General features: G+C 52.7%; 1 protein-coding gene across 1 annotated transcript; it reads right to left on the bottom strand.

Moving 5' to 3' along the window:
* Positions 1–2: 2 nt before the first annotated feature.
* Positions 3–13964, bottom strand: GOLPH3L (golgi phosphoprotein 3 like). Its single transcript, XM_077192100.1, has 5 exons — positions 13805–13964; positions 12644–12826; positions 6067–6198; positions 4807–4921; positions 3–1535 (listed from the first exon to the last, which is right to left on the bottom strand). Exons 2-5 carry the CDS (start codon positions 12818–12820, stop codon positions 1108–1110), a joined length of 852 nt encoding a protein of 283 aa, XP_077048215.1. The 5' UTR covers positions 12821–12826; positions 13805–13964; the 3' UTR covers positions 3–1107.
* Between the last annotated feature and the right edge of the window lie 630 nt (positions 13965–14594).

The raw sequence follows: 14594 nt of genomic DNA, 5'->3' as shown, positions 1-14594 counted from the left end.
GCTGCAGAGAAATATTTCAGTTTTAAGTGAACTACAGGAGAATAAAGTGGGGGAGGAAGGAAGGAAGGGGGTTGTGAACAAAAATAATCACAGTTTCACTTGGTTTTTCTTACTAGAAAGAGCAGCTGAACCATGGGGGCACAGCCCGGGGGGGCTTTGGGTGCCCAACACCCCCAAATGTCACCCCAGGAGGGTGTGAGCTCCTCAGGAGCACCCCCAGAGCTGCCAGGCAGGAGCCTCTGCACTGGCCTCAGAAGGAAATGCCCAAGGGCAAGGAGTGAAGAGCTGCTGCCACCTCTCCCTGGAGGCACCACGGGGCTGTGGTGGGGGGTTCTCACCTCCCAGCCCTACTTGGGGAGGGGAAAAGCAAAAATCCCCTGGTCCCTCCCCAGGCTGAGCCCACCCAGTGCCCCAGCTCCAGGTCCCCGTGGGGAGAGGGTTCCCCCTGATGGGCCCCATCAATGATCTCTCCCACCCCATGGGAGGAGTGGTTAGGACTTATTGAAGGCCACCAGCATGGCCCAGATCATCTCTGTGCCTCTGCCTTTGGCACCTTCCAGCTCCAGGTTCCTCTGGGGAGAGGGGTCCCCTCGATAGGACCCCATGTGGGGTGTGCAGTCCCCTTGATGGGACCCATCAATGATCTCCCCCACCCCATGTGGGGCAGGGTTTAGGACTTATTGAAGGCTGCCAGCATGGCCCAGATCATCTCCATGCCCCTGCCCTTGGCAGCTTCCAGGTCCAGGCTCCTCTGGGGAGACCCCTGTGGGACCCCAGGTGGCACCTCAGGATGGGACCCATCAAGGGTCTCCCCCACCCAATGTAAGGAGTGTTTAGGACTTATTGAAGGCCACCAGCACGGCCCAGATCATCTCTGTGTTCCTGCCTTTGGGACCTTCCAGGTCCAGGCTCCTCTGGGGAGAGGGTTCCCCTTGATGGGACCCATCAATGATCTCTCCCACCCCATGTGTGGGGGGTTCAGGACTTATTGAAGGCCACCAGCATGGCCCAGATCATCTCTGTGTGTTCCTGCCTTTGGCACCTTCCAAGTCCCCATGGGGAGACCCCAGGGTGGAACCCCAAGATGGGACCCACCAAGGAGACGTTTTAGGACTTATTGAAGGCCGCCAGCACGGCCCAGATCATCTCCATGCCCTTGCCCTTGGCAGCCTCCACCTCAGGGTCCATATCCAGCAGGTCCTTGGTCCTGTTCATGGCCACGTCGTACTTGTCGTCGGCCAGGCTGGCGAAAACGTTCTCCAGCACATCCGAGGCGTGGGCCAGCACCAGCAGGGCCAGGGTCCTGCGCTCCATGCGCTGGGGCTCATTGACCCAACGCTCCAGGACGCTCTCCTGGAGCCTCTTGAGCAGGCGCTGCTTCTCGGAGGCGTTGCACACGGGGTGGGTGGTCATGTCGAAGAGGAGGAAGTTCTGCTTCTCCGTGGTCAGGATGCCCTTCTCCACCAGGGCCTTGGCCAGGCGCTCCCGCACGTTGCGCAGCTGGTACTGCAGCTTGAAGGGGTTCCAGGTCTCTCCTGAGGGACAGGAGGCTCTGGTCAAGCTTGGCTTCCCAATCCCAACGTCCTTCCACCCTTCCATGATGTCCTGCATGGACACTGGGCTCTGCCACAGGAGCTCTGAGTTCCAAGATTTCCACCAAGCTCCCAACCCACAAATTCCTTCTCTACCCCACATTCAGCCTTCCCCTGCTCTCCTCATTTCCAGGGACCTTCAGGGATCTCCAGGGATCCAGATCCAAGTTAGGGAGGCTCTGATCAGCTTTTGTTTCCCAACCCCAACGTCCTTCCACCCTTCCATGATGTCCTGCATGGACACTGGGCTCTGCCACAGGAGCTCTGAGTTCCAAGATTTCCACCAAGCTCCCAACCCAGAAAATCCTTCTCTGCCCCCACATTCAGCCTTCCCCTGCTCTCCTCATCTCCAGGGACCTTCAGGGATCTCCAGGGATCCAGAGCCAGGCCAGGGAGGCTCTGATCAGCTTTTGTTTCCCAACCCCAACGTCCTTGCACCCTTCCATGATGTCCTGCATGGACACTGGGCTCTGCCACAGGAGCTCTGAGGTTCAAGATTTCCACCAATCTTCCAAGCCAGAAAATCCTTCTCTGCCCCACATTCAGCCTTCCCCTGCTCTCCTCATCTCCAGGGATCTCCAGGGATCTCCAGAGATCCAGATCCAAGTCAGGGAGACTCTGGTCAACTTTTGATTCCCAATCCCAACGTCCTTCCACCCTTCCATGATGTCCTGCATGGACACTGGGCTCTGCCACAGGAGCTCTGAGTTCCAAGATTTCCACCAAGCTCCCAACCCACAAATTCCTTCTCTGCCCCCACATTCAGCCTTCCCCTGCTCTCCTCATCTCCAGGGATCTCCAGGGATCTCCAGGGATCCAGAGCCAGGCCAGGGAGGCTCTGCTCAAGCTTTGCTTCCCAATCCCAACGTCCTTCCACCCTTCTATGATGTCCTGCATGGACACTGGGCTCTGCCACAGGAGCTCTGAGTTCCAAGATTTCCACCAAGCTCCCAACCCACAAATTCCTTCTCTGCCCCACATTCAGCCTTCCCCTGCTCTCCTCATTTCCAGGGACCTTCAGGGATCTCCAGGGATCTCCAGGGATCTCCAGGGATCCAGAGCCAGGCCAGGGAGGCTCTGCTCAAGCTTTGTTTCCCAATCCCAACGTCCTTCCACCCTTCCATGATGTCCTGCATGGACACTGGGCTCTGCCAAAGGAGCTCTGAGGTTCAAGATTTCCACCAAGCTCCCAGTCCAGAAAATCCTTCTCTGCCCCCACATTCAGCCTTCTCCTGCTCTCCTCATCTCCAGGGACCTTCAGGGATCTCCAGGGATCCAGATCCAAGTCAGGGAGACTCTGGTCAACTTTTGATTCCCAATCCCAACGTCCTTCCACCCTTCCATGATGTCCTGCATGGACACTGGGCTCTGCCAAAGGAGCTCGGAGTTCCAAGATTTCCACCAAGCTCCCAACCCACAAATTCCTTCTCTGCCCCCACATTCAGCCTTCTCCTGCTCTCCTCATCTCCAGGGACCTTCAGGGATCTCCAGGGATCTCCAGGGATCCAGAGCCAGACCATGGAGACTCTGGTCAAGGTTTACTTCCCAATGCCAACGTTCTTCCATCCTTCCATGATGTCCTGCATGGACACCTGGCTCTGATCCCTTGGCCAGACTCAGATCCTCCTGGCAAAGCTCCCAGTGGAGCTTGAAGAGAAATCCCAGGAGACCCCAGGGCAAATCCCTTCCCAAAGCCTCTTCCACCCATGGGTCACCTCAGGCTTGGTGAGGCCTCAGCATTTGGATCCTGCAAAATGCTTCCCAGGAGACCAAAATCCCATTGAGGACCTGAAAATCCTCCCCAGGATCCCCAAATCTTATCTGTGATCCTCCAAAATCCTTCCTAGGAGCCCCAAATCCTACCTGGGACCCTCAAAATCCTTCCTAGGAGCCCCAAATCCTACCTGGGACCCCCAGAATCCTCCAGTAGAACCTTCAAATTCTACCAGAACACCTAAATATCCCCCAGGGTGATCTGGGAAGGGAAATCAGGGAATCATGGACAGGCCTGGAGAGGGATTTTGGAGAAGGGTTCTGGAGGGATTGGAGGGTCCAGGCTGGTTTTGGGGCTCTCTCCTCTTTTTGAGGCTCCCTCACCAAAAGATCCTGGACCTCTGGATGCAGAGGGTGATCCCTGATGGATTTTGGTGGCTTTGGCTGAGGGATGTTTGGACAGGCCTGAGAGGGGTTTTGGAGGGATTTGAGGGTCCAGGCTGGTTTCTGGCAGTTCCCTCACCACCAGACCCTGGAGATCTGGAGGCAGAGGGTGTTTGGACAGGTCTGGAGAGGGGTTTTAGAGGGATCTGAGGGTCCATGGCAGTTTTGGGGCTTTCTCCTCTTTTTGGGGTTCCCTCACCACCAGATCCTGGAGCTCTGGATGCAGAAGGTGATGCTGGACCTGGGATCCCTGATGGATTTTGGTGGCTTTGGCTGGGTCTGAGGGATGTTTGGACAGCCCTGGAGAGGGGTTTTGGAGAGGCCAGGCTGGTTTTGGGTTTCCCTCACCACCAGATCCTGGAGCTCTGGATGCAGAGGGTGATCCCTGATGGATTTTGGTGGCTTTGGCTGAGGGATGTTTGGACAGGCCTGGAGAGGGGTTTTAGAGGGATCTGAGGGTCCATGGCAGTTTTGGGGCTTTCCCCTCTTTTTGGGGTTCCCTCACCACCAGATCCCGGAGCTCTGGATGCAGAGGGTGACCCTGGATGGATTTGGGTGGCTTTGGCTGGGTCTGGGTCCTGGAGCTCTGGATGCAGAGGGTGCCCCTGGGTGGATTTGGGTGGCTTTGGCTGGGTCTGGGTCCTGGAGCTCTGGATGCAGAGGGTGATCCCTGATGGATTTTGGTGGCTTTGGCTGAGGGATGTTTGGACAGGTCTGGAGAGGGGTTTTAGAGGGATCTGAGGGTCCATGGCAGTTTTGGGGCTTTCCCCTCTTTTCGGGGTTCCTTCACCACCAGATCCTGGACCTCTGGATGCAGAGGGTGACCCTGGATGGATTTGGGTGGCTGGGTCTGGGTCCTGGAGCTCTGGATGCAGAGAGGGATGCAGAGGGTGCCCCTGGATGGATTTGGGTGGCTGGGTCTGGGTCCTGGAGCTCTGGATGCAGAGAGGGATGCAGAGGGTGACTCTGGATGGATTTGGGTGGCTTTGGCTGGGTCTCAGGGATGTTTGGAGAGCCTGGAGGGAGCTGGGATGGTGGAATTTCCACCTGGCCCTACCAGTGAGCAGCTCTATCCAGGTCTGCACTGTCTCTGCTGTCTCCGTGGCCTTGATGTGCCTGAGGGTCTCATCCAGCAGCACATCCCCAGTGGGAGCATCTGACTTCAGCAGCACCTGGGAGGAGCAATATTCTAGAATGTTTGCATATTGTAAATCTGTGTCATTATTCTAGAATATTAAACTACTATAATGATATAATAATGTTACAATATTATTATATAATACTATAACTTTGTAATTCTGTAGAAATGTTATAGAATAGTATGCTATTAGAGTTATATATTAATATAATCTATTAATATATTGTAATATTGTCATTTTATATCAATCTTATATAATATTGTAATTATATAATAATATAATATTCTATAAAAATTATATTATTGGATAATCACTATATATATATAATATAATATTATCATATACTATTATAATTTATTGATGCATTATATTGTATCTATAAATCATATTAACATTAATATAATATTATAACGTGTAATAATATAAAATTATAATTATATCATATTATAATATTGGGTTTTATAGTATTGCTATATAATATTCTATATTAATATTAATATATTATATTATATATTATATAAGTATAACATTATAACATATAATGATATAATTATATAATACTATAAAATTGGCTTTTTGCAAATATTAAAATGGATTTTACACGTGTGATGTTGAACTAACTTTGTTATAAAGATGCAGTTTTTATTTCTGCTTTATGGTATGTACCTCCTATTGTCCTTCATAAAATTAAATTAATTATAAATTCATTATTAAATTATTTTTACATTTTATTATTTATTAATTTAAATTTCATTTTAAATTTTTTATTATTTAATTTTTAATAGCTATTTTCTTTATTATTTATTTATTTAAATTTTAATTGGTTTTTTATTACTATTTATTTTATTTTTTATTATTTCTTTTATTTTAATTATTTACTTATTCTATTTTTATTTTTATTTATTTCTATTACTTACTTTATTAATTTCTTTCTTATTTGTTTATATTATTTACTTTATTATCTATTCATTTAAAATTTTATATTATTATTTATTGATTTATAATTTTTATTATTTATTATAATTTATAATTATTATTATTTATTATTTATTATAAATTTTATTTTAAATTTCTGTTATTATTTCTCCATTTGCACAAGAGACTGAGCATGTATTTTCTCACATCCCCCAGGCAGGATGGGTGGGCAGAGCCCCGCCCCTGCCCTGCAGCAGCCTGACCTTCCTCTCCAGCAGCCTCTTCTTCCTCAGGGCCAGCGGCTCCAGGCGGATGCGGCCGCGCAGCGCGAGCTCGATCAGGATCCCGCCCCGCAGCCCCGAGGAGATGCAGTCGTTCCAGAAGGAGGTGTAGCCCTGGCGAGAACACGGCAGGGATTTGTCCTCTCTGCTGCTTCTGGTCCTGCTGGGATCGTGCCCCGGAGTCTCCCCAAAGCTCCCCGGATTCCCACAGTTCCCTTCTCTAAACCTTCCCACATTTCCCTGTTCTGTCTCTAAACCTTCCCAGATTCCCACATTTCTCTGTTCCTATCTCTCCAAACCTTCCCAGATTCCCACATTTCCCTGCTCCTTTCTCTAAACCTTCCCAGATTCCCACATTTCTCTGTTCCTATCTCTCCAAACCTTCCCAGATTTCCACAGTTCCCTGTTCTGTCTCTCTAAACCTTCCCACGTTTCCCTGCTCCTGTCTCTCCAAACCTTCCCAGATTCCCACATTTCTCTGCTCCTGTCTCTCCAAACATTCCCAGATTTCCACATTTCTCTGTTCCTATCTCTCCAAAGCTTCCCAGATTTCCACATTTCCCTGCTCCTTTCTCTAAACCTTCCCAAATGTCGCTGCTCCTGTCTCTCCAAAGCTTCCCAGATTTCCATATTTCTCTGTTCCTTTCTCTAAACCTTCCCAGATTTCCACATTTCCCTGTTCTGTTTCTCTAAACCTTCCCAGATTCCCACATTTCCCTGCTCCTGTCTCTCTAAACCTTCCCAGATTTCCACATTTCCCTGCTCCTTTCTCTCCATTCACAGATTCCCACATTTCCCTGCTCCTTTCTGTAAACCTTCCCACATTTCCCTGCTCCTGTCACTCCAAACCTTCCCAGATTCCCACATTTCCCTGCTCTTTTCTCTCCAAAGCTTCCCAGATTCCCACATTTCCCTGCTCCTTTCTGTAAACCTTCCCACATTTCCCTGCTCCTGTCACTCCAAACCTTCCCAGATTCCCACCTTTCTCTGTTCCTGTCTCTCCAAACCTTCCCAGATTCCCACATTTCCCTGCTCCTTTCTCTAAACCTTCCCAGATTTCCACAGTTCCCTGCTCCTGTCTCTCTAAACCTTCCCACATTTCCCTGCTCCTGTCTCTGCTCCTGTCTCTCTAAACCTTCCCAGATTCCCACATTTCCCTGCTCCTTTCTCTAAACCTTCCCACATTTCCCTGCTCCTTTCTCTCCAAACCTTCCCAGATTTCCACATTTCCCTGCTCCTTTCTCTAAACCTTCCCAGATTCCCATAGTTCCCTTCTCCCATCTCTCTAAACCTTCCCAAATTTCCCTGCTCTTGTCTCTGCTCCTGTCTCTCCAAAGCTTCCCAGATTTCCACATTTCTCTGTTCCTTTCTCTAAACCTTCCCAGATTTCCACATTTCCCTGCTCCTTTCTCTAAACCTTCCCAGATTTCCACATTTCCCTGCTCCTTTCTCTAAACCTTCCCAGATTCCCACATTTCCCTGTTCTGTCTCTAAAGCTTCCCAGATTTCCACATTTCCCTGCTCCTGTCTCTGCTCCTTTCTCTCCAAACCTTCCCAGATTTCCACATTTCCCTGCTCCTGTCTCTGCTCCTTTCTCTCCAAACCTTCCCAGATGTCCACATTTCCCTGCTCCTGTCTCTGCTCCTGTCTCTCCAAACCTTCACAGATTTCCACATTTCCCTGCTCCTGTCTCTCCAAACCCTCCCAGATTTCCCTGCTCCTGCCTGATCATAAAAAGGAGCAGCAAAAAGGAAGAGAATTCCAAGTTCCAGAATGCACAGGACAGTTCTGGGCTGCAATTGCAGCCAGGGAGAGAAAAAAAAAAAAACACCTGGACAAGAAAGCCAAGGAAGGGCAGGGAGGGAATTTGCCCTGGGAATTTGCAGGGAGGGAATTTGCAGGGAGGGAATTTGCAGGGAGGGAATTTGCCCTGGGAATTTGCAGAGGGAATTTGCAGGGAGGGAATTTGCTGTTCCCTGAGCTTCAACAACACTCGAGTGATGCTTTCCAAGAGAGCTGGGGCTCTGCTTTGGAGCAATGGGGCAGCCCAGGTGACCCTTCCCCTTCCCTTCCCTTCCCTTCCCTTCCCTTCCCTTTCCTTTCCTTTCCTTTCCTTTCCTTTCCTTTCCTTTCCTTTCCTTTCCTTTCCTTTCCTTTCCTTTCCTTTCCTTTCCTTTCCTTTCCTTTCCTTTCCTTTCCTTTCCTTTCCTTTCCTTTCCTTTCCTTTCCTTTCCTTTCCCTCCCTTCCCTTTCCTTTCCTTTCCTTTCCCTCCCTTCCCTTTCCCTTCCCTTTCCCCTTCCCTTCCCTCTTCCCTTTCCCTTTCCCCTTCCCCTTCCCTCTTCCCTTTCCCTTCCCTTTCCCTTCCCTTTCCCCTTCCCTTCCCATCCCATCCCTTCCCCTTCCCTTCCCTTCCCATCCCCTTCCCTTCCCTTCCCTTCCCTTCCCTTCCCTTCCCTTCCCTTCCCTTCCCTTCCCTTCCCTTCCCTTCCCTTCCCTTCCCTTCCCTTCCCTTCCCTTCCCTTCCCTGATGAGAACAAAGCCCCAGAATTGTTTCCTTCTGTTCCAGGATTTCAGGCAAGCCAGGAGCAGCCAGGGCTCAGGGAGAGCCTGGGGGGCTGCAGTGGCACCTGGGGGTGCCCAAGGGAAGGTGACCCCAGTGGGATCACAGCCACCCAGGGCTGGTTTGCAGGGAGACCCCAACACACCTGCAATGGGTTCCTGGTGGCAATTTCCACCTTTCTGCTCTTTTCTTCCCTCCCTTTCTGCTTTTTTTCCTCCCCTTTTGCTGCCCTTTTGGCTTTGTTCCTCCCTTTCTGCTGCTTGCTTTCTTTCCTCCATTTCTGCTCTTTTTTCCCTCCAGTTCTGCTTTTTTTTTTCCTCCCCTTTTGCTGCTCTTTTCCCCTCCTTTTCTGCTCCTTTTTCTGCTTTTTTCCCTCCCTTTCTACTGCTTTCTTCCCTCCCTTTCTGCTGCCCTTTCTGCTCTTTTTTCCTCCTTTTCTGCTGCTTTTTTTCCTCCTTTTCTGCCCTTTTTCCCCTCCTTTTCTGCTGCTTTTTTTCCTCCTTTTCTGCCCTTTTTCCCCTCCTTTTCTGCTGCTTTTTTTCCTCCTTTTCTGCCCTTTTTTTCCTCCTTTTCTGCTGCTTTTTTTCCTCCTTTTCTGCCCTTTTTTCCCTCCTTTTCTGCTGCTTTTTTTCCTCCTTTTCTGCTGCTTTTTTTCCTCCCTTTCTGCTCTTTTTTTCCTCCTTTTCTGCTGCTTTTTTTCCTCCTTTTCTGCCCTTTTCCCCCTCATTTTCTGCTGCTTTTTTTCCTCCCTTTCTGCCCTTTTTCTCCTCCTTTTCTGCTGCTTTTTTTCCTCCCTTTCTGCTCTTTTTTCCCTCCCTTTCTGCTTTTTTTCCTCCTTTTCTGCCCTTTTTCCCTCCTTTTCTGCTGCTTTTTTTCCTCCCTTTCTGCCCTTTTTCTCCTCCTTTTCTGCTGCTTTTTTTCCTCCCTTTCTGCTCTTTTTTCCCTCCCTTTCTGCTTTTTTTCCTCCTTTTCTGCCCTTTTTTCCCTCCTTTTCTGCTGCTTTTTTTCCTCCCTTTCTGCTCTTTTTTTCCTCCCTTTCTGCTCTTTTTTTCCTCCTTTTCTGCCCTTTTTTCCTCCCCTTTTGCTGCTTTTTTTCCTCCCTTTCTGCTCTTTTTTTCCTCCTTTTCAGCTTTTTTTTTCTCCCCTTTTGCTGCTCTTTTTGCTCTTTTCCCCTACTTTTCTGCTCCTTTTTCTGCTTTTTTCCCTCCCTTTCTACTGCTTTCTTGCCTCCCTTTCTGCTGCCCTTTCTGCTCTTTTTCCCTCTCTTTCTGCTGCCCTTTTTGCTCTTTTTTACTCCCTTTCTGCTGCTTGCTTTCTTCCCTTTCTGCTCTTTTTTTCCTCCTTTTCTGCTGCTTTTTTCCCTCCTTTTCTGCCCTTTTTCCCCTCCCCTTCTGCTGCTCTTTCTGCTGCTTTCTTTCCTCCCTTTCTGCTCTTTCTCTGCATGGAAAACAAGGAGGGAAGGACCTGAAAGGAGCCCCTTTCTCCAGTCTCCTGCCACCAGGAGCCTGCAGAAAAAGTGAAGCCCTTCCCAAGGCAAACAGGCTGGGAAGCCCCAGCCCTCCCCAGGGAAGGTTTTCCCTCCCCAGGGGTGAATTCCCATCCCCTGTGGCTCTGTTTGAGCAGGACGTGTGCTCACTGGGCTTGCCCTGTACAGGGAACCATAAAAGAAATGAAGATTTTTTTATTTGCTTTCTCCACTTCCTTGTGCAGGAACACAAAGCAACCTTTCATCCCTGCCCTCCTGGTTTCCTTTCCTGGATTTTGCTCCTGGCTTTTACAAACAAGTCCTCCAGGAAAGGGTGTGAAGATGAGCAAAGGTTTCAATTTCCTGGCCTCAAGGGCACGTTACCCCCAGGAAATTTGAAATTCCAAAGCTCCTGGGTTATTTCCAGCTTCTGGAATCAGACTGGTTATAAAAGCCAGGCTGGTTTGCAGCCAGGTCCTCCTACATGGACAGGCTGGTACTTTAAATAATGAAATGACACCGTGAGCTCATTGAATTTGGCAAAAATCATCTTGTTTTTCCCCAGTCATCAAAGCATGAGTGAACACCTGAGCTGTGAAAACAGAGCCCAGCTCAAGGCCAGGCTGCTGCTGCCTCTGGTTGTGAGCTACAGGAATGTGGAAGGACAGGATGGAATAAAAACAAACAAAAAAAAAAAAGAAAAGTGTGACAAGGTTTTTTTGTGTGTTTTTTCCCTGTTTGTTGTGCTCTCCCAGGTTCCTGGTGGCTGAAGGGCCATTCCCAGGATGCATTAACCAAGAACACCAAACACAGCCCAGGAGAAAAGCAGCCCATGGCACCCCACTCCCAGGCTGCTCTCAAATATTTGCTCCAGGATTATTTGCATTGTGTTCCCTTTACAGCCCTGAGCTCCTGCCACTTCCTAGTTGGCTCCTAGATCTTATCTGGGGCTCTGGAACAGGACAGCCCCAGCCCTTGTCACTGTCACAGCCTGGGCTGGATCCGTGGCACAGCTCAGCACCAGCTGGGAGCAGCCCACAACTGCAGAGCCCTGCTGCAAAGAAGGTTCTGGCACCTCACAAAGGTTGAACTCAGCCCTGAGGGAGGAAGAGGAGGAGGACATCCAGCCCAGCTCCTCAGGGTGGGAGAGGATCACACAGGAATCATGGAATAGTTACAGCTGGAAAAGATCTCCAGGATCATTGAGCTCAATCTTGAGTTCAATCTTGACCAAAGTGGGCTCCTGGAGCTGGAAAGCCTCTCTAGAAGCTTCTGCTCTGCCACTGCCACCCCAAAAAGCACCTTGGGCACCTGGTTGGCTTCCCCTGCTCTGCAATTCCCCACCCACTCGTCAGGAATAGCAGATTTTAGAACTGTGGAATGGTTTGGGTTGGAAGAGACCTTAAAGATCAACTGATCCCATTCCCTTCATGGCAGGGACAGGTTCCACCACACCAGGCTGGCCTGGGCCACTCCCAGGATGGGGCAGCCATGGAACAACCTGTGCCAGGACCTCATCACCCTCCCAGCCAAAGATCTGCCCAAGCTGATGCAGGAGATGGGTGCAGGGCTGAAAACAAGGCCCAGGGACAGCACAGACAGCTCAGAGAAGCCCACACCAGGAATCCTCCCCTTCCAGGCAGAGCTGACAAACGAGTTCCTAGCAGCTGATAAGCACAAACCCATTCTGTTAGACCAGGATCCCCTTCCCCCAGCGTGACAGGCACACAGGAGGAGCTCCCCCAGTGCCATTCCCTGCCAGAGCTGCCCATCCCCAGCCCTGCCTGGCCCAGGGAGGCAGCAGAGATGCAGCTCCTGTTCCCTGGCCACTGTGGCTCCAGACTCAGCCTGTGCCTGCTCCCAGCTCCCAGCCCAGCTGACTCTGCTGCCCTCTGCCTCTTCCCTCTGCTTTTTAAAGAGCAGAGCAGAGCAGTGCCCATGGTGTCCCTGTGTGCCAGCTGCTGCTTTGGAGCTGCAGAGAAGGATGAAAGGATGTTGACCCTTTGATAAAGCAGCTGAGCCTCCATCTACCCATGGCTTCAGCCCTGGAAAGAAAAACCCCTCTTTGTTTTGTACACCCACACCTCCTGCCACTGTCCCCAAGGCAGAGCTGCTGGGACAGCACTTATCAGCCACAGGCACAGCTCAGGTTGCCATCTCCTGGCACAGGGAGCCCAGAGCAGCTGGCCCATCTCTGGAAGTGTCCAAGGCCAGGCTGGACAGGCCTTGGAGCAGGCTGGGATGGTGGAAGGTGTTCCTGCCCATGGCGAGGGTTTGGAACTTGATGAACTTTCCAGTCCCTTCCAACACTCCTGCCTCAGTTGAGGTGTTGGGGCTGGGTTGGACTCCATGATCTTTAAGGTCTCTTCCAACCCAGTGATTCTGTGAATTCTGAACCTGACCCATCCCACGATTGTGTGATTCCAAGCAGGTGCTAAGGGAGAACACTGAGAAGAACCCATCCAATCCCTTCTGCTGCTCCCTGAGAGCCTCGAGCCCAGCTTGACCACAGCACGAGCCCCACCAGCCTCACCTCCTTGTCCTTCAGCCCCAGGAGCAGCACCTCCTCCATGAGGGTCAGGCGGATGTCTTTGGAGTCATCGGGCTCGTCCTCGTTCAGCTCCCGCTCCGCAGCCTCCTCCTCACCCTCCCCTTTCTTCTCGGAGCCCCGGCCCTCGGCCCGCCGGCCCCGGTGCGTCAGCGTCGTCATCTCCGGCTGCACGGAGGGCACGGGGCTGAGACCCCAGAGCCAAACCCAGAGCCCCTCCCTCACACCCAAACCCCATTCCCAGACCCCAGACCCAAACCCCCATTCCCAGACCCAAACCCCCTTCCCCAGACCAAGGGAAACTCGTCCCTTCCACCCCAGGATTTCCAGCTCCCCCAGACCCAAACCCCCATTCCTGGACTAAGAGGTGCTTGTCCCTTCTACCCCAGGATTTCCAGCTCCCCCAGACCCAGACCCCCAAACCCCCTCCCCCAGACCAAGGCATGCTCCTACCCCAGGATTTCCAGCTTCCCCAGATCCAAACCCCCATTCCCAGACTAAGAGGTGCTTGTCCCTTCTACCCCAGGATTTCCAGTTCCCCCAGACCCAAATCCCTTCCCTCAGACCCAAACAACCATTCCCAGACCCCAGACCCAAACCCCCTCACCCAGACCAAGGGACGCTCCTACCCCAAGATTTCCAGCTCCCCCAGGCCCAGCTCCCCCAGACCCAAACCCCCAGCCCAAGGGGCTCTCGTCCCTTCCCCCCCGGACTCCCAGCTCCCCATTCCCGGGGGTGTCGGGTGTCGGGGATCCCCGTCCCCCCTCATCGCTGAGCCGGTCGCAGCCCAGGTTCTGAGGGGAGGAGCAGCGGAGCCCCCGAGCCCCTGAGGGCGGGTCCCGCACCCCCGGCAGCGTCCGGGCACGGCCCCGTCCCACCGTCCCTGTCCCACCGGGCTCCCAACCCCGGTCCGGCTCTGCCTCACCCCCCGGGCTCCGTCCCACCCCTCACGGCCCCTGCCCGGCCCTGCCTCACCCCCCGGGCTCTGTCCCACCCCTCACGGCCCCGGCCCGGCTCCATCCCAGCCCCCGGCCCAGCCCCGCTCCATCCCGCCCGCCGCCGCAGCGCCCTGCCGGTGAAGATCCGCCCCCCCCCCGCCACGGGGGTGGGGGCTGCCGAAGCCCCCCGCCCGCTGCCCGGCCTCACCGCAGCCCGGCGGGTCCGCCCGCCCCGCTGGGTTCCGGGGCCGCGGGCAGGAAAAGCCTCCGCGGGGCCGCCGCCGCTTCCTGGCCTGCGCTGGTCCCGCCCACAACGCGACTCCGACCAATGGGAGCCCGTGCGGGTCGGAGCAGCCAATGAGTGCGGCCGGGCTGGGTCGAGGGGCGGGACTTCCTCATGTCAGTCAAGGGGTGGCTCCGCCCCCGCCCGCGTGTCCTGTCCCGGTCCCGGTTCAGTTCTTGTCCCGTCCCGTGTCCCCTCCTGTGTCCCATTCCGTGTCCCGTCCCGTGTCCCCTCCTGTGTCCCATTCCGTGTCCCCTCCTATGTACCATTCCGTGTCCCGTCCTGTGTCCCATTTTGTGTTCTGTCCCTTGTCACATCCCCGCTCCAGTCCTGTCCCGTGTCGCATCCCAATCCCGTTCCCGCTCCAGTCCCGTTTCCTGTCCCATTCCATGTCCTGTCCCGTGTCCCTTCCCCGCTCCAGTCCCGTCTCCCTCTCCCATCCCATTCCCGTCCCGTCCCCGCCCCAGTCCCGTCTCCTTCTGCCATCCCTGTCCCGTGTCCCATTCCCGTGTCCCATCCCATTCCCGTCCTGTCCCGTGTCCCGTTCCCATCCCGTGTCCCGTTCCCATCCCGTGTCCCGTGTCCCGTTCCCGTCTCCCTCTCCCATCCCGTGTCCCGTCTCCCTCTCCCATCCCGTTCCCGTCCTGTCCCGTGTCCCGTTCCCATCCTGTCTCCCTCTCCCATCCCGTTCCCATCCCGTGTCCCTCTCCCATCC

Source organism: Agelaius phoeniceus, chromosome 31, assembly GCF_051311805.1.
Source record: "Agelaius phoeniceus isolate bAgePho1 chromosome 31, bAgePho1.hap1, whole genome shotgun sequence".
In the NCBI taxonomy this organism is placed as follows: domain Eukaryota; kingdom Metazoa; phylum Chordata; class Aves; order Passeriformes; family Icteridae; genus Agelaius; species Agelaius phoeniceus.
This window is presented reverse-complemented; position numbering and strand designations above follow the sequence as displayed.

Bases quoted from the DNA above. Each gene is read 5' to 3' on its own strand.
- GOLPH3L (XM_077192100.1), bottom strand. From the start codon at position 12,820: ATGACGACGCTGACGCACCGGGGCCGGCGGGCCGAGGGCCGGGGCTCC. The intron at 6,199-12,643 runs GTGAGGCTGGTG...TGTTCTCGCCAG, and splicing joins TGGGGCTGAAGGACAAGGAG to GGCTACACCTCCTTCTGGAA. The intron at 4,922-6,066 runs GTCAGGCTGCTG...TGCTCCTCCCAG, and splicing joins AGAGGCTGCTGGAGAGGAAG to GTGCTGCTGAAGTCAGATGC.